The sequence below is a fragment of the Micropterus dolomieu genome, linkage group LG10 (assembly GCF_021292245.1).
Source record: "Micropterus dolomieu isolate WLL.071019.BEF.003 ecotype Adirondacks linkage group LG10, ASM2129224v1, whole genome shotgun sequence".
NCBI classification, from domain to species: Eukaryota; Metazoa; Chordata; class Actinopteri; order Centrarchiformes; family Centrarchidae; genus Micropterus; species Micropterus dolomieu.
Window position 1 is genome coordinate 5,969,745 of NC_060159.1, and position 23,704 is coordinate 5,993,448.

At 39.5% G+C, this 23,704-nt stretch overlaps 1 protein-coding gene across 5 annotated transcripts; it reads right to left on the reverse strand.

The window, feature by feature from the left end:
* Positions 1–2,500: 2,500 nt before the first annotated feature.
* On the reverse strand, positions 2,501–22,795 carry cnstb (consortin, connexin sorting protein b). 5 transcript variants are annotated; one of them, XM_046061541.1, is made up of 12 exons: positions 21,990–22,155; positions 21,307–21,391; positions 18,516–19,024; positions 16,437–16,546; positions 12,857–12,887; positions 11,537–11,623; positions 11,285–11,396; positions 10,494–10,515; positions 10,335–10,404; positions 9,597–9,898; positions 4,614–4,758; positions 2,501–4,442 (listed from the first exon to the last, which is right to left on the reverse strand). In XM_046061541.1, exons 3-12 carry the CDS (start codon positions 18,601–18,603, stop codon positions 4,234–4,236), a joined length of 1,176 nt encoding a protein of 391 aa, XP_045917497.1. In that variant the 5' UTR covers positions 18,604–19,024; positions 21,307–21,391; positions 21,990–22,155; the 3' UTR covers positions 2,501–4,233. The 5 variants fall into 5 exon arrangements, with proteins under 5 accessions (XP_045917497.1, XP_045917495.1, XP_045917498.1 ...); XM_046061539.1 differs by lacking the exons at positions 21,307–21,391; positions 21,990–22,155 and adding an exon at positions 22,666–22,795; XM_046061542.1 differs by lacking the exons at positions 21,307–21,391; positions 21,990–22,155 and adding an exon at positions 22,215–22,233.
* Positions 22,796–23,704: the final 909 nt, after the last annotated feature.

Genomic DNA, 23,704 nt, shown 5'->3' on the forward strand with positions numbered 1-23,704 from the left:
GTAGCGCATCTGCTCCACTCACTTAACTGCTCTCTCTATATATATTCTTTCTATATATTTTCCCACAACTTGCCTGAAGCTTCTGTTACAGAGATATTGATTTCTGTGACTAATGACCAGTGATTGCTGGGAGTCATTTTAGGAGTTCAGTTCTCGTCTACTGTATACTATATACAGAAATTAAGTAAAATGCAATGTTTTATTTCAAACATGTATTCGACTGTGTACCTATACTGATATTTTTTTATACCGTCTGTGATTACTCACATCCTGCACTGTGCCTTGAAGCGACAGCTCAATTATATGAACTTACACCAAAACAGCCATCATTTTACCTTTTAAGAGGTAGGCGAAAGTGTATCGGACTACAATTCTCATCATGCAATGCAGGGGCTGTAGTTGTTGAGGCTACCTAGGGCTCACTGTTAATTTTCAGGAAGCTCTCCACAGCTGTCAGTGTTCCTGAGGTAACACTTGTTTCGCAAATCACACAGTTAAAAAACCAAGTTCCAGTTAAAATGTAGCCTTAGTACAATCAAATGTATGAGTTCAGCTAAACTTGCTACTATTGGCCTACTATACCTTTGAACTGCCTCTGTGTATAGATAAGACCCAGGTTTGACAGTATGGAGTCGAAGCCACAGCTGCCAATCACATACACTCCTCTGTCCAAGGCCTATGTGTCACTGAAACTGTAGAGGATGGACACCCACAATTATACACATACACACAAAAACAAAATGCAACTGACTGTATGAACACACAACCATCATGCACAGTCACAGACGCAGCCAAGACTCAATTTATTCAGTCTACCTTTGGGACAGCAATAAAGAAAATATCAAAGAAATACACAGATACAATCACATTGAATCGACCCCTAAAAAATATATTAATGGACATTGTTGTTTCTCCCTGGGGCCCCCGACAAATGTCCAAGTAGTGAGCTCCATTTTCTATGCAAGCTTTGACAACTGGTTTACCATAAAATCTGTACTGAGAGGTCAAACAAAGCAGAGAGAGAACTGTTGTGAACAGTGTTGTTGTCACCTGCCATCAACAAAATGTCATCGCAAAGTTTCCTTTGCTTCACTCCCCGGACAAAGTCTGGATAACATACTGCACTTACAGGTCCCACACAGTTGAGAATCACCAGGCCTTGTTGGCACATGATGGCCAGCGATTCCTGTGGCCAATGATTTCAATGTCTGTCCTCAGCTCCAGCATAGCTGACAAAAGAGAGGAAAAGAGATAACCTTCACTAATTGTACAGTGGATACCTCTCAACTCATAGCCCTAACCTGATTTGTGGTATGTGTGGATGTCAGATGATAACTGCAAAACCTGAGGGAAAAAAATGTCCCAAATGTTTTGTAGCTGTGTGGAAAAGTTTAATACTCGTGAAAATGTTTTGTAGCTGTGTGGAAATGTTTGAATGTGTATCTGAATATCAAAAACCCCCAAGTTTACAGGTATGGATCGATTCTCCAGGTACAAAACTAACCTACAGTTACAAGTACTTTTGTCCCACATTTGACACATTCTACTGAATAACCAATGGGGATGCTCTGATTAACATGTCATTTGACTATCCAATCAAGAATATCAGTTCACCATCCAATCATGGATTCTTGAGGGCGGGCCTCCACCTGCCTGCTGCAGTGGTGGAATGTAACAATAACTTCATTTACTAGTAGTAGGCTACTCTACTTGAGTACAAATCCAAGGTACTTTACTTGAGTATTTCCATTGAATGCCCATATTTTAGTGTGAAATACTGTGCTTTGTTATTCCTTACAGGTTTTGTTACCAGTTACTTTTCAGATTGCAAGTTTTCATACCCTTCCTGTATAGTGAAAACCACGTATCTCCAAATAAAGTGATAATGAATGTGAATTTTTCCTTGTGAAGTGTTCCTTTATGGGTTGGGAAAATTCTCATACTTAATGGAGATATTCTCCCCCCTTGGATTAGCTGGAAAATTCATTTAAAAAGCATAGTTACAAGTTCCAATTTACATTTTTCCATCACCGTTATGTTATTCCACTATTTATTGAATTTAGCAACATACTAACATCCTGGGCACTGTGCACTCATTCCAGTAACCAACTTATTAGTCTAAATAGTTTTCCTCAATTAAAGAAATGTGAATGTGAAATACGATGGTTAAAATATCCCGTAAATTGTTTAAACACAATACTTTCAGGAGCTGTAGCTCTGTTTTCAGCTGGCTGTACTGCAGCAGTGGATGAAGTTTATACATAACATGGTTGGTGATTCCGTGGTGTACACTGACATCATGTGGTGAAGAGTAGGTACTAAACTTGGGGCATTTGCGGTCAGTGTGAAAAGCCTCATGAGCATGTGTACAGCCAAACAAAAAAACTATTGATGACTATTATTAAAAACACCTTTCTTTTAAATGTGAGAAACTCTTTTCACCTACCAAGCAACCGTGTAAATTAGGACATGCCCTGGAAAAAGAAAGCACAATGGCACATTTCTTTTCATTACTGTGTTTTTGTATTCCTTTGTGGACACAACTGAACATAAATATTGAAACATATAAAGGTGGATTGCATAATGCAGCAATTGCAGTTATCCACAGTGACAAAACAGAAGGAGAAGTAGCAGTTCAGAAGAAAGGGTAGAAATCAGTTGAAATCAGTAAAAACATCAACACAAGGCAATGGACAAAAGGTACATGCTGATCAAATTTAATTTTCTCTGTTTCAATAAAATGTGTTAACAGGCATATTTTCTGTTGTGTTACTTGTCCCAGCCAGGAAACACAACTGTTGGTCCATAAAGCTCTGCTTTGGACAAAATGATACAAAGACAGCATAACCCATGCCCTCTGGGTATTAAACTACCAACGCAGATAAAAGAAGGCTCAGGAATGTGCATATAACCAAAGGAAACATTTTGAGCTAGGTACGTTCAAGAGTGTAGTGTACCTTATCTTCATTTTTAAACCATCTGTATTTTTGCCAGTTTCTGAACGTGATCTGTTGCCCAAAGCACACGCAATCCAAATGTATCTTCTCTCTGCATTGGGTTTTGACTACCATCATGACGTAGCTGCTTGCACACTGCAGGAGACTAGACTTAATCATAGCTCCAGATGTAGAACAGGAATTTTAGGGTCACACACTTTAGAGTGAACACTGAGCACAAAAATTATAAACACAGGGTAAGTGCCTGAGTTTGTGGAGTGGCTGTTAAATCACAGTATTGCATACTGATGTGTTATAAGGTGGTGGACTTTATATTTTCATACCTAGAGCCACACTCTTCGTGAATCTACATGTACACCATCATTCATGCAGGCCGTTTTATGACGCTGTGTTTTTTTTTTAATAGAGCACTTTATACATTTATGAGTATCACATACAGTACAAATATTCTCTTTGAACTGGTTATATTAAGTTGATAATAGGAATGTTAAAAGTAACCACTTGTACTGAGGTAAACACAAGGATCATTCATATAGGCTGTATCTGGAATCAGAGTTTTTCAAAATAATATAAATATTTGTTGTCGTAGAAAGTGTCTGATATAGGTGTACAGCCCTGCAGTATATTAATTTAACAGAGATGAGTCAACAGACCAAAAGATAATGGCAACATTAATTTAAAAAGGGGAGGGGGGAGGGGGGGTCATTTGGCCCATTTGGCCCATTAATCATCCAAAAATAATAACACGCGTGTACATCCTAAAGATTCTAATGAGAGCTTCTCTGCTACAAATGTGAGGGGAACACTAGTACACAGATACATTACTCCTTCTGTTCAAATATAAATATTGTTGGGAGCTGCAAGCCTTTTTGTGTGCTATCTGTAAGGTTCAGCTTAAGATGAAATCTCCACACAAACAGTAGTAAGAGGCTTTAAACTGTGATCCCACAGTATGTTGTGAATTCTGACAGTTCTTACTGTTAAGTGTTGCTTTGAGCACCAATTACCTATACATAAATCTTAGGCTGATAGCTCAGATTCATAAATCTCAGCCAAAGGCCCTAAGCTCCAGTCACTGTAGAAGAAACCAAAGCTTCAAACACTCTGGATGACAGCATCCGATTAATGCCTGTAGGTTCTGTGTCGGTCACGCTGACTCCAAACTGCAGATTTGAGTCGTGCTCAGGTACTTTCTTGTCAGCACTCTCTATTTCACACTGTCCATTACAGTACAAATGTCTGAAACAGCTCCCGTCTGGAATGCAGATGAGAGGGTCTAAGTCCGGGGGGGCAGCCAATGTCCGAGCCCTTCAAAGAACCTCCGTACGTTCATGACATAGAAGTCAACGTTGTGAGTGAAGTCGGTGCAAATGTTGGAGTAAGTGTCCACCAGGGTGCAGTAGAGAGCTGTCCCGCCTACGCTGATCACCACAGTAACCAGACACAGCAGCAGCAGGATCAGGCAGGAATCTCCACCTACCTCATCTACAAGTAAGAAAAGGACAAATGCTTCTTTAAATGATTCCGTATTTTGGCAGTTTGTCTGTAGCACACACATTCAACCAGCTGCAGCCACTGTAAATCAGGCCTGGATCATGCATCTTAAAAGTCTCCTCCTCATTCTGGTGTTTACATTACAGATGAGCTCAACTGTACCTTGCTCACTGCCGTCCTCTGGCTCACTGAAGCGAACTTTGCGTTTCGAGTTCTGTTTAGTAACAATGTTGCTTGGGGGAGGCAATCCATCCAGCGATGCTCTCCTCCTCTTCAGAATGGAGACCAGACCATCTGGGGAGGAACTCTGAGGGAGACGCACAAACAAGAGAAATGACCACTATTGCTAATGACCACTACCACTGTTTTCTCTTGTTTTAAGGTCCACGTTTTGGGAGTCACTTTACAACTAGGGTTTTATTTTAGATTTAGTTCTATTGGTTATGATAACATTGTACTTACTAAAGTAATCACTAAAATGGTGAATACATGGAGCTGCATCATCATCATCAATCTCTGTCTGCACAAACTTTGAATAAACATCCAAAAAACCTAAGGTAAACAAAAAGTGCCATACTTTGGTCATCTTGGGTGACCAACAGACAAAACTTCCAAAAATCTACTAAAAAAAACATCAATTCATGTTGGTCAAAAAAAGTGTCAGACTAGATAATCTTTTTCTTATCTATGTTGCAAAATACTTTAAAGAAAGCATATAGCCTACTGTAAGAATAGGAACACAAACACAGCCTTGGTTGAGTCTCATACCATGTAACTGCATGTAACATTTGCTTCAGACTAAAACTCTGTCATTGTCACAACTAAAAGCTTAGTTGAATAGTTTATGTTTTCAATAACAGAAGCTTGGCTGAGGCAAGTGCTGCAGAAGAACAGGTGCAACAACACAGCATGCCTGACTAATGTTTTTCAGATGGAAATCATGATTGGGCAAGCTCAGAGAGACCAATGTTACCGAAATCTATTTCTGACGGTATATTCATTATTATGCATTGAATTTCCGACTGATGTTTAAAACTGCAGTTACAATGTGCAGTCAACAGATGTCAGTAATAAAAATAATTAGCCACACCTCCCACCCAATTGAAAACCTTTTGACCTGATCATAATTTCTGAACAAAGCAGAAACAATAACACACAGCACGGTCATATGCTGATTACTGAAGTGGAGTCATTTGTCAAGCTGTCAGCCTCATCTGCTGCCATAATTTATAGGTCAATTATTTACTGAGGTCAGTGGGTAAACGACGTGCCAAATAATGCAGCTGTCATCATGTTCAGTCAAATCTGTACAGAGGCACATTTGACTTGACTTTTAAGATTACATTCTGGTGCTGAAGTCCAAATCCCTGTTCAAATCCGAATTTTCTTCTTTCACCACTGTGGAAATTGTAATGTTAAAGAGAAATACTGCATGGTTTGAGAAGTGGTTGAGTTTTGTCAGGACAAAGTAATATTTGTGTGTGAGCAGAAACAACTTTCTCTGAGAGCTTGGAGCTCCTCCATAGATAACTGATTAGGTAAAGACTGTAAAGTTGAGTCTGGGCCAGCTCCAGATTTTACATAGTACAACAACACGGTGTAATTCTGTTCCACAAAGCCACAGGAATTTGTGATGAAAGTTGTTTTCTAAAGAAGATAAATGAGCATACCGAGCGTCAAGCACAACTAATTGTGATAAAATTATGATAAAATCGGTGGTTTATTCAGAAATCTTTAAATCGAGTTGTAATCATAATTTAATGTATAAGTGAAAACACTGTCTATGAAGATTCTCAGTCATCCAGGTCATAGTTATCCAACAAAGGTTAAAATCAAGTGGACTTGGTTGAAGATACTGGAAGACGTTTCGTCCCTCATCCAAAGGACTTCTTCAGTTCTGACTAACTTGCAGGGAAACTCAGCTATTTAACCTCAGTGGGGTCGTTGGCCCGGGTCATCGATACCGCTGGTTCGTTAGTGTTCCTTGTTGCTTGTGGCTGTTTTCACAAAGGTCCATTTAGGGTATCCACAGGCTGTAAGTGCCCCCTTCAGGTGGGCACTGTTCCCTCTCTCTGGCTTGGGCGCTTGTTGGTATGTTTACCGCTCTGTGGTGCAGTGTTCTCATGACCCCCAGCTTGTGCTCCAGTGGGTGGTATGAATTGAAGAGTAGGTATTGGTCTGTGTGTGTGGGTTTTCTGTAAACAGCAATTACCAGAACTGAAGAAGTCCTTTGGATGAGGGACGAAACGTCTTCCAGTATCTTCAACCAAGTCCAGTTGCCCTTGATTTTAACCTTCGTTGGATAATTGAAAACACTGTTTTGATTTAGTACTGTTCTAGTTCAAATTTGGGAAATCTCTTGAAAGTGTAAGAAAATCACAGATTGAGTCAAACTGAAAGAATAATCAATGAAATGTGTTACCTGATGGTTAGTGAAAAAGTCAGGCATGAATAAAACGCCATCTAACATCATGCAAAAATTACTGGAATCTGGCAAATACACAAGAAAAAATTGATAAAGATTGAAAAGTGATAATTTTGACACAAGGAGGTATGCGTTAGTGGCATTTGTATGAATAAATGAACATTAGCAGAGACTATCAGTACTGTAGCTGACAATCTCCCAGCCAGCTGGTGTCGTGCCAGACAGCAATGAACAGCAGCAAACAGATCTGAACAAAAATTCAAAAAGTATTATGCCAAATTTTGCCAAAAAGCATAATAACATATTTTTTAATGCTTTAGTATGTTGCAAGACTTAATTCCATAGTGTTTGAAATGACACATTATGGCCTTTTCACATTTCACACTGTCAACAAAGTCTCTTCTTCTGAATATATTATATACCACATAAACTATTGCTGGCTCTCAGTTTTGTTCAGCAGGTCACTGTTTTGGCCGGCTGAGGACTGAATTAGCAGTGAGCTACCAGACTAAATGGTTTGTTTTTGAGAGAGAGGTTCTGTGGCTTTACATGTTTCTGTAAGCTCAACCCTGTGTGCTAGTGGTTCATTTTTGTCAGGAAAGCCAGCAGCTGGCTGGGAGATCTTAAGATAAAGGACTAATAATATACAGGACTAATTGCTATAGTCTGGACACTGGATATGTAGATATTTGAGAGTTGAAAAATCAGCTGATATTATTATTTTTATTTACTTTTTTTGACAAAAGTATACCTTAAATTTGAAGAATGTTGGCTAACATATGTACTAAGTGGAAAATTTTACCGTGAAAAAGTAAACTTATGAGACAAACTTTATAATGGCGTCACTTTTTCTAAAAAAAACTACGTTTGGCATTCTGTGCTGCAATATCTTGCTACTTAGCAGCCAAAATATACACTTATAATTATATGTATATCTGCATTAAAGTGGTCATATTATGCTAATTTTCAGATTCATAATTTTATTTAGGGGTTGTACCAGAACAGGTTTACATGGTTTCATTTTCAAAAAACACCATATTTTTTCACCCAATGTGTTGACCGCACTGTTGTAGCTATGGAGTGATACATCTCACTTCTAAAAGATCATTGTTGGGAGCACATGCGTAGTACCTAGTTAAGGACTACTAGCCAATCAGAAGCAGAGTAGGGCGGGTCCTAACAAACCAGTAAACACTGCTTCACTTCAGCTGTACATGTTGCCGGACCAGCTTAGCAGCTGGAGCAAGAGTTTTAGAGTGGTAAATTATTCATCTGGAACACACTGATCTTTCATATGTAACGTTTTAACTGTGCACTGTCTCTACATCACAGTAACAGCTGTATGTTCATTGACTGTATAACGTTTGGTAGGGAGAGTGGGGATGAGGGAAGGCAGGGGGTAGACGTCTTGACACCGTGTGTGCTGCAGCTCAGTGTGTTTTTCCACCGGTGTTTTTGAGGGCGTGTCTGACTAGCCGCTGCGCTATTGACACGTGATACCATGTGACGTCACATTTAAGCGGACAAAAAGGCTTGACTACAAACGAGCTGTTTTCAGGCAGTTCAGAGCAGTGTCTTCTGTAGGAGCTGGGAACTCCCTTTGGGGTGGACTTGGGCTTTTTCACTTTACAAACCTATTACATACACAAAAAAGATTTACAACTCAATAAAGGAGAGGGAAAAGCCAAAAAGCATAATATGACCTCTTTAAGCCAATATTGGCCAAAATATTGGCCCAGCCAATTTATTGTTCCAGCTCTATTGCCTTAGTTGCTGTGTATCAGTACTAATATAATCCAGAAACTCATACCAAAATTGTTTAGAATTAAAAGTTATCAATTTAAATTCAAGTGTTTCTTATTTTTCGTGCTGCCAATTCAATTATTCAAGCACTGGGCATTACTATTACTTATTTTCTGAATTAGTTGTCTAGTCCTCAAATTGTGTTTCTTAAAAAGTGACTAGAGAAAATAGAAAGTGGAAAAAAATTATACTTGCTTGATAAAAAAACCCTAAAACTCCAAAACCTTTAAGAAATGTGAGTCAACTATTTTTATGGCTGTCCCACCCAGTCATGCCTCCACTGGATTACATAGAATGGTCCTGACCCCATCAATGCGAGGCCTTCAGCCTGCACTGCTTGTTTGGAGTAGCTCTGATTTCATCTCCACCTCTAGGAAGAACCAGGCCCCTTGAGCTCAGTGTTTGAGCCAGCACATGATATCTTGGCTCAGTAATCTAGTACATTTGGTACGTTAGACATCCCAAGTGTATGGCCACACCAGTGAACATGGCTGGAGGTTTTTGAACAAAAAGAAGTTGACAATGATCTCACCAAGGGACCACAAAGATCATTCATGGGAGTGTCCCGGCAAAGACAAAGAGCTGTGGATCATAATGTAGAACTTAAACGCACTCTTACGTTCTGCAGGCGGAAAGTATAATAGACAGTAAATTAGAAGAGATCAGGGAGGGGAAGACAGGAAGGAAAGATGACAAAGATCAAGAGAGAGATGCAGGGCAGGAAAAGATACTTATACCCCTCCTGTATTCATCACAACAGCTCTCTTTTATTTACTCATACCCAAATCATGTTCTGTGACAATCTGTTTGATTTACCAAAATGCTAATTAGTCGTTACATTACCTCCTCTAGTAAAAACGAGCAGGTGTAAAAGCAGACCAACAAATACCAGACCAGCGAACACAAAGTGTACCTACCCCCTCTGTGTGGGACAGCTTGGCAAGATCCTTGTCTGAAGCCTGGGGGACCCCTGTAGGCCACTCCACCTTCACCTCCTCCTCCTCTGGCGTCTCTTCACACGGCTCCTCCTCCTCTTCTACTTCCTGTCCTTCCTCATATGTCGTCTCTTCTTCTTCTTCTTCTTCTTCTTCTTCTTCTTCTTCTCCCTCCTCCTCCTCACCTCCCTCCTGATGGCCTGTCTGTGGTAACGGCAGCTCTGATTCTGAGTTCATGCGTTGCTCTTGTTCTTCGTCCTGGTGTGTTGTTTCGGGCTTGTTGACTGGAATGTGAGAGAGTCAAAGGACATTGGTTATTGATTATGGATTATTATTTGAGATTTGGTAGAGACATTTATGTCTGTCTCAGGCTAAATTGTTCTCAATTTAGAGATCCTCTGACTCCACACATAGAAATTTGTCCTGTACTTCGGTTTATGGCCAACTACCTACAAAACTAATGACATTCCCATCAGGAACAGCTGTACTTTGTCTTTACTGCTTGTTAGCAAATGTTTGCATGCTAACACACTAAAGTAAGATGGTGAACATATTATTGTACCTGTTTAATCAATATGTTAGTATTGTGCACATGTTAGCATGTAGTTAACATTTAGCTCAGAGCACCGCTGTATATTCTCACAGAGCCACAAGCGTGACTGTAGACTCTAGTCTTGTTTATTCCTTTGGTGCTGTATACAGACAGTAATACACATTTACTTTTATCATGACAGGGTTGTAGTGTCTCGTTCTTGCTCTGAGTGTCTTTCAGTGTTGTATTCGGCGTGTTCTGTTGAATCAAACATAATTGACAATTATTTATCATGTAGGAAAAAATCTGAAAGGTGATCATAGAAAAGGAAGGTTCACATGTCTTACCTGTTCCACACTGATGGATGGTCTGAGTGATGCCAAAAAGAGGAACACAGATAGAGACAAAGGAAAGCCGCGACAAGAAGGCCGGACAGATAGCAGGAGAAACAAAGAGATGTAAAAAAATGTCAGACAGGGTTAATGATGTGTTACTTAACAAATTAAAAAGCTATAATATTCTTCAGGCCGGCATCTCTTCTCCAAAATCAACTCCACCTGCATCAATGACTGTGGGTTGCAACAACATACCAAGAGAGTCACAGGATAGGTAGGACAAAACAGCGTCTGGCATGCAGACCTGTGGTATTTGTCTGAATCTGCTGGAAATCACTATCCTGTGAGAATCTTTTCTGCCCAGTCAGAAATATTGACTTTTCCCAATGAGTCCCAAGTGTGTCTGTATCCTCAGTGTGTCTTCATGCATTATCAGTGTGTTTGGACCATGACTCCTCAGTGCGCTCACACGAGAGATGAAGATAGAGGTAGATTACGGTGAAGCAAAATAGGCACTAAAAGGTTTCTGTCTGACAGTGATGAAGCTAATGGGAGGAAATGGCATGAGAGGAATCTAGTTGAGAAGCTGAGATGTTTATAATGGACGTGTTTTTCTGCTGCAAGTATTTGCACTGAGGTGTGGGAAACATCAAAGACATAACTTTACTTAATAGTAATACATGACAAAGAAATGCAGGTTCGGAATATCTGCTTTGTGTCCAACTCCATTTCAGGGAGCCGATAACAATATAAAATGGCTGTTTATGAATGCATCTGTGAGCCTTGATTTTCTCTTATTGTACCTGGGGTGTGTCCTGCAGATCTGGCTCAGGGTCTCAATGTGTTTTTGACTGATGCTGTCTGTTTCCGCAGGCAAACAGCTTTCAGCGTTTTTCTTCTCCCTCAGCTGGCTCTCTGGGAACACATGCGGAGTACAGGTACGCACAAATAAATGCACACAACCATTCTTTCTCTCAATATAACAGAATTACATTTATGTTTGAGAGCAATGATTTAAATATTGTATGGGAGGAAGAAACATATGCATGCAGTACCCCAGTTCTCCTGCAGGGCAGCGAGGTTGGAAAGCAGACGCTCATGGTAGAGCTTCTCAAGCTGCAGAAACTGGATGGCCCACTGGTCTGGTAGCATCACCAGTTAAAGACACAAACTGAGACTTTCAATCTAAACGTCTAAACTACAGTTTTAGTTCTTTTAATAGTTTTTACATGAATTGTGTCAGTAGTATGGTACTGCAGACAATAAAATCCCTAGCCTACGGTGTAATTAAAGAAACCAATGGTGTCATTCAGTTAACGGTCTGTAACCATTTTTCTCATGACACCAAAACAAATTCATTCTTACAAACATATGCTCGAATTCAGACTCAGATGATCTCATAATCAGTGTGCTTCTTTTAGATCAACAGGAGCAACATGTCCACTTGACAGATAGCTTCAAGGATTAGCATTTTTACAAATAAAGGAAGAAAGGCAGCAAAGGAAAATACAGTATATTAGTGAGCTCAAACATACTTTACATTTAGGGGCATTAAATCGATCATCTGTGATCCAGACTATGCTAACCTTTTTGCTGTGATAATAGATAAAAGTGTCGAGTGTCTATGATATGATCATGTGAAATAAAAAAGACCAAAGAAACCAATAAAGAAAAAATTATTGTTTACAAATTATTTTGAAGGCAATATATCAACAAAAATGATGACCAATTCCTGCAAACATAACAATCATTATAAATAAATTCTGAACCTTCTCTCTTTCTCTCTCCCCTCACCCAGAAACACAAACCGTCCTCCTTGCAGCGAGACAGGCATACAGCTGTTGCCAGACCAACAGCACAAACAGAGCCAGGAAACTCCTACTGCAAGCCTTCAGGGCTTTCAGCCAAAGTATGGGGAACACCCAGTGACTAAGACACAAATGAACAGATAGAAAACAACACAGAGACAAAGATGTGGCTGACAAAAAGATAGACAGCAAAATGAACATTAAAAAAGATGAATAATTGAAGCTTTTCCCTTCTAACATATTTAGTTTTTAGTTTTGATTGATTTATAGTTTGATTATTGCCATTTTGAAATAGCTGAAAAACATTATTATTGTCCCTAGGGTAAGAGTCATGTGTTGGCCTGGTCATCAGTCCATCACAGGCCTCTAACGGAAGAAACTTGTAAACCCAAATCTGCTCTGCTTGACAACCCTCACCAAAGGTAAACCCCCTTTTTGAACCAAATGAGATAGAACCACTTACTCCACAGAGAGGATATCACACTCTTTGCAATTAGCTAGGAAATACCAGTGATTGGCAAATGTCACAGTGCATAAAAACAGAAAAATGTGCACTTGAAAGGATACAGTCCTCTTTGAGCGAGTACGCCTCTGCGATCTGAAAAAAAAAAAAGATCACTGAATTAACAGTGGGTATACGCTGGTTCACACAGAAGTTCAGACATACTAGTTCAGTATACAGAGTTGGACATAATTTGTGTTACTCTACTTAAAATAACTCATGTGACAGCATTCTACTGTGTGAAACATAACCATTAACCCATGGAGCATGAAAGCACACGGTGACCTTGACCCACATCACTGAAAGTGATGTTATCAGAGACTAATTACGCTGTTCAACGTAGATGTTTAAGTTTGAAAATCAGCAAATCCCTTCAAAGATGAAGATCACATGACTGCGTCATACAGGCGGCCAAGCCATGTAGACACCGTGTGAGACATGAAGTCACATGCATTGCATTATGTTCCGGATTAACGTGTTTCTGTGGCTTTTTTCCCATCCACTTTTTCCCTTCCACTTCAAGCCGACTACATGATTTTGTAAATCTAGAAATTGAGAAGTTTCACCTCCTTAGATGTTCTGTAATTCCATGATACCAGGTAGTTTTAGGGCTACAACTACTGGTTCTTTTCATCATTAATTAGTGTTATAGTTTGTAGTCCAAACGATTAGGGCTTATTTGTTATTTTAAGGTCAAAAATTGTGACAAAAATTTCAAAATTACCAAGATATTAAGATTGTTTGTTTGATCAGTCCCAACCCCTAGCTATTAAATGTCCTATCTGCATCAAGAAAAGCATCAAATCATCACATTGAACTAGAACATTTTATTTGTTTATTTATTTATCTAAGGCAGAGGTTTTTTTTATCTGAGTTTCAGCTTTAGTGTTACTTGAGTGTTTATATAAATAACACTAATGAAGCTTTCTCTCTATGTGCATGACACACTGTATGTTTGTTGGAACATCAATGGACTGAAAAAAATAGCCTGAACTTATTTCACTTATTTCAAATAGAAGGCATTGACAGATTATGAGACACTGGGCCCCCTGAACACAAATATGTAAAAGCCCCCCTCCTGCCTCACAGCAAGGCCCCCTTCACCCATCACGTCACATGTTTTTCAGTACTGCTGTTGGTCGGAAACGACACCTGAACTTTAGGATTTTGTTCATGATGGAGATAATAAGAGGCTGTATAAACAGCAGATCCACACATTGCAGAGGAAATAAAAGAAAAATAGTCACAATATTATAAGAAGCCATCAGAGGAAACCTTTGATGCAGGTTATATTAAGCAGAATGATTCTGCTGTCAAATATACTGAAATTGATTTACCAATTTTAATGTAGAATTACTGTAAAATGAAAATTAAAAACAGATTAGACAGATCAGATAGGATGGGACATTTAATCAGAAAATAACCATTATTAAAGGACTTGGATTGTGATCAGCAGTAAACAGACATCCCTGCTTTTGAATGTAGCCTACTGACTCCCCAGAGAGAAATTTTAGCTACAATCACCTTAAAAAGGGGCTTTGGCATAGGGCTGATATTATTTCCCTGGTCATTCAATGACCTTCCTGCATTCTTGAATTTAATTGATGATGTTTGCTCTTGTAGCTGTATCCTGCATTTATCAAAGTCAGCCAAACCTCCCATCTGGGGCAAGTGCAAACCTACATGAGAGCCTAATATGGAGTGTTTTTAAGCCACATAGACAAGCTTGTGCTGCTATATTCATTATTTTGTCTTCATTTACTGACTTGTTCTTTTGGGTATGTTTCAAATTTAACTAATGAATTCAGGCCATGAAATATTTGGTATACCAGAATAGCAGTTATTTGCACATATCACCAAATATGGAGTATGAAAGACGCTGGCCATGTGACTGCTAAAAGTGGTTAAATGCTAGTTATCTGGAGAGTTTGGCATCACTCACACTGAATTAATTTTAATTGGACTGTATTTATAAAAAAAAATGTGTTGTGTGTGGCTCTTAGAGTAACACGTCAACTGTATTTGTCAATATGACCCTGACTGCACTGCATTGCCTCTCCTTTCCTTTGTTCCATGATTAGTGGAGTTGGCAGTGAAACTACAAGCTTCTCAGTGTGCTGCAATAGCTGAGACAAATTAATCATATTGTCACAGTGTTGTTAAGAAGTTGTGGTCTACAAAGTATTGCACCTGCAACATGAAACTGAAGCCATGATCCATTTCAGTGTGAACCAAAGTTTATTTATCACACTTCTTATTTGCATGGCTGTAATGAGTAGGGATCTGAGGCAGGGGAGGCGACAGGAGACCAACAAAAGAGCAGAGGGTTGCCAGTTCAAATCCCTCCACCTGCTTCAGAAACTATATTTAACATTTAAGATTTTCAGACAGCTGACCTTTTTAAATTATAACCCAAGTTATCTCAGTGCATTTATTTGCTCTAACAAGCTTTTTTGAAATGTTTGAGAAATCCCAGCTTTGTTATATTTATCACAGCTAACTGAGAAGACAAAGGCATTGGAATCAGGTCACACAGAAGGTCTGCCATCACACCTTAGGCCCCATCTACACTACTCTGTTTTAGTTTAAAAACGAGTACGATCTCCTTCCACACCAGTATGTTAGCTGCGTATCAGAGTTGATCAATTTGCCTATGTTGCTTTTAAACTTTTTTATATTTCCCTGTTGCTTTTATGTTTTATGTAAAGCACTTTGAATTACCTTGTTGTTGAAATGTGCTATGCAAATAAACTTGTCTTGTCTTGCCTTGCCTTGCCTTGCCTTGCCTTGCCTTGCCTTGCCTTGCCTTGCCTTGCCTTGCCTTGCTTTGCCTCCGTCTACACTACAATGACTGAAAACGCACATCAAGTGGCCGTTTGCGTCCACTGGGCAAGGGCGTTCCGGTGTAAACATGAAGCAGATGGTCTATTCCGTAGTTACAGAAGATTTGACGAGAGAATAAGTACTACAGACAAAGAACCACACCAGATTATATTTTGCACGGACCAATAACGAGCTGGGACTGTTACTGAATGTAACATGGGAGCTAAAAGCGGCTGCGGCGGTAGAAAACTGACTGGTAGTTGTCGCAAAGTAAACGGTGACATACACAGTATAAGTGTAGGCTGTAAGAGTTATTTGCACGGTACAAAATATTTTAATAAAAATACCAAATCAAAAACTCTGTCAGTAGCATCGTGTCTTTACTTTGCATGACTTATGAGACCCAATCAGAGAGCCAAACGTGAGCATCTGCGTCATTGTTTCTAAAGTCTTCCGTTTTTACCCGTCCGCACTAAAAAGCTACCCGGAGTTTTGAAACAAAAAACGGGGTTGGCAGCATTTTCAAAATTCTCCATTTTAGGTATTTGTTTTTGCCGTTTTAGACTGGGCGGGAGGTGCAAAGGTAGCAAAAGGTCTCCATTTTAAAACAAAAACACAGTAGTGTGGATGGGGCCTTACTGTAGATGTTGCTGAAAACATATGAAGATGCATTTACACCCAGACACAAAGCCATTCCATCTGGCTAAATAAAGGCACACATCCCCTGTGGATTTTGGGAGGAAAAAATTGCTTGCACTTTCTCTCCATCCACCCACACACACACACACACACACACACACACGCACAGACGCACAGACACACCTGGTGTAGGGAGTGTGGCAGCAGTGTGTAGTCACTGTTTTCTCTGAGGGACTGCAGGGAGGCCAGCAGCTCTGGGCTGGGGCCCGGTGATCCATCTCTGGAGACACCTCCTGGAAACATACAAACACACACCAGAATGAAATATACCTAATATTTCAGATGTTTCAGCAACAGTACGGTAACTTACAACCGCTTTGATTTGTAAATTCTGATCACAGTGTCCTGCTGCAGTTTTTCTGCAATGCATTTCTCGTTGGTTTATGTAATCTATCAGTGATAGAAATGTAAACTTAATGCTATGAAAATAAATGTATTTAACACAACGCAGTCAGTTTATTCGTAATTGAGGAGTACTACTCAGCCTATAAATACAGGTGTATAATATCTCCAGTGGCTCTTGAGGAGCTTTGACAACTCTAAGGAGTAAAGGAATAGTTTAACTTTTTGGGAAATACACTTTTTTACTTGCTCAGAGTTAGATGAGATGACCACCAACAGCCAGTTAAAAGCTTAGCTTAGCATTAAGACTAGAAACATTTTTTTATTACAAGCCTGGCAGGTGCAATCACTTTCTGAATTCTCCCCTGGTTGCTGGCAACCTCACAGTGACAACAAGACTCCTGGGCCCTGTTTCAGAAAGTGGGTTTAGTGAAAACTATGCGTTTGTTAAGCCTGAGATGAGGGAAACTCTGGGTTTTCCATTCCAGATCCTGCTTGCTGGCAGTTTCTCTCTGAGTCCTGCCCTCATGAGTAGCCTGAAGAACTGTCCGTTTCATTTCCTCATTTATACAGTCAATATCAAAGCACATAAGGAACACATTCATTTGCAGAAGTTTCTGTCTTTAGAAACCTCAAAATCCTAACTGGATATTAATTCATTACCCAAACATGATCTTTAGCATGACTGCTGTTATGATGAATCTTAGACAGTGATTTCTGGACATCAAAGATTCATCCTCAGCACAGAATAAAATTTATAGGCTACATTGTCCTTCATTATAACCCTGTGACTCTGTGGACATTAAGTCCACATTAAGGCAGCTGTTGTAATTTTGAACTGTTTGAACAGTGTTAACTTATTGACACCTTTCTCCACTCTTACTTATAATATAAATGTCATGGCACACATTCATATTTCTAGCACCACTGGATTAAAATGGAGGCTCTGCTCTTTATTTACACGTTGCCATGGTGAGAATCAGATCACCACTGCTGATGCCTTTTTTTTTTCATTCTCTATGCAAAGACCAACAAGTAGCAGAACAAATATTGTTACATTGCTGACAACCAGTATGCCAGTCTTCTTATATTTACCTGGTGTCTGTGTGTGTGTGTGTGTCATGGCAGCCCCAGAAGACATGGTAGAAAACTATCTGACAAACAGGCTTTTACCTCAGCCTGCAGCAATTACTGTGCCAATTAGTCACTATAAGCTATAGCTGTACAGTGCAACTCTTATATAATATAGTTTAACAGCTCCTGCCCTACAGTAAATTACAATCATCCAAGAGTTTTGGCTGTGGCTTCCTTACAGCTTAGTATCATCCTGATCATCCTAAGCTTTGTTTTATCCGATAAACTAGAGAAGTTTGTGGAAATCTGTGTTCCACAGATAGAGAAGCTTTGAGTTGTTCTGAAAAGCTTTCAATCAGCAGCTCTCTGCAGAATAATGTGACTTCCATCTGTGTCTCTCTCCTGTGTTTATAAATGTGATCTGTACTGAATGGTATATTTTATAGTGCCATTTTCTCTTTTTTTCTCTTTCTCTTTATTTTTTGTCTAATATGTTTGTTACTTATTGTTATGCGTTGTACCTGTCTGATTATTATTCTGTATATATCACTATTATGTGCGGACTATAATAAGTCATTTTATTTAATTTTAATTCTTTATTTTAAATTGCCCCTTGGCCAGGGACAACAGATGAAAATTAGCCTGTTGAGCTAACTCTGGCTCATTTACAGTTACCTTATTGTTAATTAATGAGCACTGTCCCTGTGAAATAAACAAATACATAAAATGTAATAATACATAGCAGTCATATATTTAATATAATTATGATGGAGAAAAGTATTTTACCTGTGGCACTGTCCATGCACTCCCCTTCCTCTTTCTGTGTAGTCCCAGTGTCTGGACCCTTCAGCGGGATGGCATTCTTGTTACCCATCCCCTCCGTCACTGCAGCGATCTTCTCCTCCAAGTTGGCTTTCCCCGCAAGCTTCTCTGAGACCTGTGGACAGTGGCTGGGTCTCTTCTTTTCAGTCCCTCACTAGGAAAACATTAATTGTTTCTGACTTTTAACAGAGTGTTTCCTTTGAGCAAGATGAGCAAATTACTTGGGACAGTTTCTCTAGGGCTTCGAAGGCACTGGAGAATGAGGTCTCAGCAGGTTTGGTTTGTGATCCCTCATGTGATTTAATCCTCCGTCGACTCTCCTGGGTGGTCAAGAAAAGGGAGATTTGAAATGTCCACCATAGTCTGGTAAGGCTGGGTAGTGGAGGATGATGTTCAGAGTTTTTGCAGACTTTCCACCGTCCTCTGTGTGGTTTACTGTGCTTTTACTCGTGTCTCTTACTCACCCCAGCAAGCTGTCAAAAAAAATTACATTTTAAAAACAGAAGATAATGTATGCCTCATGCATGCAGCACGACCTAAGGAGGAGAGGACACATAATGGGAGAAAGAATAGAGTAGAATGCAAAGTGAAGCAGCATTGCTGATGAAATGGCAGTTATGTCACATACTGAAAGGGTTGGCTTTGTGTAAACCATGAATGCCCATTGAGGCATGGCAGAGTGCTCCATTCTGAATAACTCCCAGTTTGAAAATAACATCATAGTAGTTTGTGGAGTAGAATAATTAGCAGTGAGTGTGTTACTGTACAGTGTAGACAAACTGCATACTATATACTACCAATAATTAATTCTTGCACTTTGTTCTATCAGACAGGGAGGTTTATAAATGAGGGTTAACAGTTTTCCAGCATTTGTTCCAAAACCCTGTGGTATATTTCAACTATAAAGTGGGACATGTAACTTGGGGTCTAGTCATTTATTCATTTAATTCAACAGGCATTTGTGAATGTGATTTATGCTAATTACATGGACTATAAAGAAGTAGAAATACGCCCTTCTGACAGACCTTGTCACAAACAAGACCTACCTAGCATGTACAGCCATGCTAGGTAGGTCTGTATAAGCAGTGCTTTGAGCTAAATGCTAACATTAGCATGTTATCTTGCTCAAATGACAATTCTTGCATGTTGATGTTCAGCACCTTTGATGTTTACTCATTCACCATTTCAGTTTAGATGATGGGACTGTCATTGGTTCTGTAGGTATTTGGTAATAAACCTAAGTATGGGGCAAATGATGAGGAAGGTTAAAAAAAGTGATTACAATTAATCCTGAGGGGCATATGCATGTCTTTGACTACTTCCATGACAGTCCATCCAATAGTTGTCAAGACATTTCAGACAAAACTCCATGGCAGCACAAGCGATAAAGTCAGGATAACTAAAGTCCGTATGATTCATCCTATGGGAACATCTGTACAACATTTGCTGTAAAGACTTGTTTCAGTCTATATTTCAGTCAGGACCAACGCAGTGGACTGACCAAGTGACCAACCGACCAACACTGTCATCCCTAGAGCCACGCAGATAGCATGGCTGAAAAAAGGCTATTTTACTGATTAAATGATTAATTAAAAAAAAAGAAACAACAGACTTATTGATAATATAAAAATAATAAAGATTGCAGTGGATTTCACCCCTACAGGTTAACTGCAGAAAGCTTTCCTCAAGGCTCACTTGTGAAGACATCATTCATAGGCTAATCATTTCATTTTTCAATATTATTATCATAAAAGCCACTGGACTTGGTCTTCTCTGCATGTTGTAGAAGCCCTCTATTTAAATATCTCCCTCAATTTCAGCAGCTAATGATGTAGAAAGTAAACTTTCAAACTCAAGACACTTCATCACATATTTCACGAAGGAGAGTAAATATATGAAGGTAAACATCTCCATTTTCAGGCCCTTAGTTGATGTTTTTATCCCAATGAACAATGCCTGGCAGGATAAGGAATAGGTTTGTTGACTAAGGTCATATCACAGCAAGTTCAATAGGGTTCCAGTGGCTTTTGACAAAAGCTCTAACCTCTAACCAGCCATGTAACTAATTATTATCCAGAAATATCAAATTCAAAATTGTCAAGGCGTTGTGCTTTTATCTTTTTGTTTTTTACTTAAAGTTCCTTTTCCCCGCCTTCCATTATGGCTTCAGAGAAGGCTCCCTGTTTTTACTCTACAGGTAAACACCTGCGTCCATCTGTCTTAGCCTCCTCAGTGGGAACCATATCACAAGTCCTCAAGTTTTGCAAAAAACATGCCGTCCTCTCTCATGTGGTAGAGGTTAGAATAGGCAATGGCTGACCTGCTGTAGCTAAACATTTTTCTGCTTCATGAACATTGTGAATTCTGCAACATGGAATGTGACACAAAGTACAAACGCTGGGAGCAGTGACTGACTCATAGGATGCGTAGTGTGAAATAAAGAAAGATGCAGGAGAGGCTAAAGATGAACACATGGGTTTGTTTTTACATTGTGTGGTTTCTCCTGTGACTTCCTACATGCTATGTAAACTTTACTGTTTTAAGCCCTTCACCTTTTTCCTAAATCAATATCCTACTTGGCAAACTTATTTGGATTCACACCAGTGTTTTGCATTTTTGTCAGCCTATTTACTACAGTTTACATATACTTAACATTACTGCTGACCATTTTCAAAATAGGTGATTCTGGTAAAATCTTTATTTCCTAGCTTTCAGGCAGTTAGCAGCTGACATTTTGGGAAATACGCTTATTCACTTTCTTGCCGAGAGTTAGGTGAGAAGATCGATACCACGCTCATGTCTGTGCCAACAGATGGTTAGTAGATAGAAAGATGTTCATTCTAAGGAAACATAAGCACAGCGGTTCATTATGTAAGGTCTTCATACTCCACTCAAAACATAGTTATGGATATTATATTGCATTTTTTTGTCAATAGATCCTCCTAAATAAAACAAACTAAACTTTTAACTGGCTGCTGCTCCACTCAGCTAAGAAACAGTCCAGGACATAACCACCCAATAAAACCACAATTTGTTCTTAAACTTTGGCTTTTGTACATATTAAACAAATTAGATTTAACATGTTATTTAGTATGCTTGGAGTAGGCTAGCTGTTTCCCCCTGTTTCTAGTATATGCTAAGCTTACTGACTGCTGGCTCCAGGTTTCATATAAAAGCATACATTCCATACAACATTAAGTGTATCAAAATAAAATAACAGACAGCTATTCACCATAACGGATTACTTCAAGCAAGTTTTACAGTTAGTTTCAAAAGGCACTGAAATAAATGAGGGCTCTGGCATCCTTGAAGGTAGAAAACTGGTGAAACTGCCACGTATCACAAATACATTCATTAAGTCATGAGATGAAAAATGCTAATGTATTTGGTAAGTATCCCTGACACATTTATGCTATCTTCCTTCAACAAACAGCCTACCATTAGCGACTCTGTGGCTCACTAAGTCGAGCTTGGTAACAACCCTGTCACACTCTGCTCTTCCCAGTCACGACCCATCATTAAAATGTATCCCGAAATGTGAAAACTGAAAACTGAATTGTAACTGCAGTAAAAAGCAGAATGTTTCCTTCTGCTATTGTTTCAACAGTTGGCTGCCTAGTTGTCTCAATTAGTTTCCGGTCTGTTGATTAAAAAATGTCGCACCCGTGGGTGGCTGGGGTGCGTGCGTGTGCACGTGCCTGCGTAAAGCAAAGTGAACATGAGCATCGGAGGCGCGTGCCGCTAACGCTTTCGTGCACCTCGCGCTGAATTATTTTTCTTGCTTGCTCAGTTTTCAATGCGTCTTGTTAACTTTTTACATACCGGTCACATTGACATTAACGGTAAAAACACATCATCCTTACAATAGCTTGAGAGAAGTAGGCTATCGAATTTATTGCTTTTTCCCCTACCCCTAAAATATTCTTGTAACATTCGGCACTTCCTATTTTTGCTGCGACATCCACCTTAAATCCTTTCTATGGTTGTTATAGTTCCTTTTGGTAAAGTAGAACATACCCAATCCTCCCTGTAGGTTTCATGTAGGCTAAGTTAATGTAACATTAGGCTACACGGAATGCACAGCACAGGATGGAGAGATGTAGGCACTACTCACCGCTGGATGATGTCTCACAGTTCGTCGCGTGAACATCAACGCCCTGAATCAGCGTCGCGGTGTTTGTCCAGCTCCGTGTCAGCCCACAGCAGGATTCACATACACCTCACTCTGTCATCTGTCTCTCAGACTCTCTCATGCTTCTTGTTTACTGTCCTATCCGGGGTTTTTTCAGCTCCCCCTCATTGCAAAATATATATTTCTTCACGTCGTGTTTATTTATTTATTTATTTTAGCACGTGGCGGAGGCTGCCATCTTCTGGCAGATGTGTCACACTGGCTCCTGTCTGTGTGCCAGCGGTTATGTAAGCAGATGAAGCGGTCATACGATTATGATGGGGGGGTTAAGCTGATAAACCGTGAAAATCTGCGACGTGTTTGCGTTCTTTTGTTACTGTTACACAATCACAATAGAAAACGCGAACATGCATTACACTTATCAGATTGTTGAGGTAGCCTACACGTCAGGTTGTCATTATGATAACCTAATTGTGGTATGTGTTCTAAAACTTAACTGAATAGTGCTCCACCTCCTCTTCCTCCCCCTCTTTCATTTTCTTCATGCACTCAATATTTAAGTCTATATACCTTCAGTAATAGCCTGCAAGGATACACACCAACACCAACAGAATGGCGAAGCACTTTCCTGCTCCACACACACCACAAGTAGCCTACAAAGAGTGCTTTTGGGATTTAAATTCTTGGATAAGAAACTTGATCTCTTGATTAGTTTTAGCAATTGTTTAGGTAAATCCCAGAAAATATAACATGTTTAACATGTTTAAAATGTTACTTATCAAATACACAACATTTCTAGATCATGTATTAAAATTGAGGATGTAATAACAATAGGCTTTATATACACTGAACAAAATTATAGATTTTTGTTTTTGTCACCCATTCATCATGAGCTGCTCTGTGATGGAACTGCACATTTTGGAGTTGCCTTTTATTGTGGCCAGCCTAAGGCACACCTGTGCAATCCCCATGCTGTCTGATCAGCATCCATTGATCTGCCCCACCTGTGAGGTGGATGGAT

Bases quoted from the DNA above. Each gene is read 5' to 3' on its own strand.
- cnstb (XM_046061539.1), bottom strand. From the start codon at position 18,603: ATGGGTAACAAGAATGCCATCCCGCTGAAGGGTCCAGACACTGGGACT. The intron at 16,547-18,515 runs GTAAAATACTTT...GTATGTTTCCAG, and splicing joins GTGCATGGACAGTGCCACAG to GAGGTGTCTCCAGAGATGGA. The intron at 11,397-11,536 runs GTACTGCATGCA...ATGTGTTCCCAG, and splicing joins TGCCCTGCAGGAGAACTGGG to AGAGCCAGCTGAGGGAGAAG.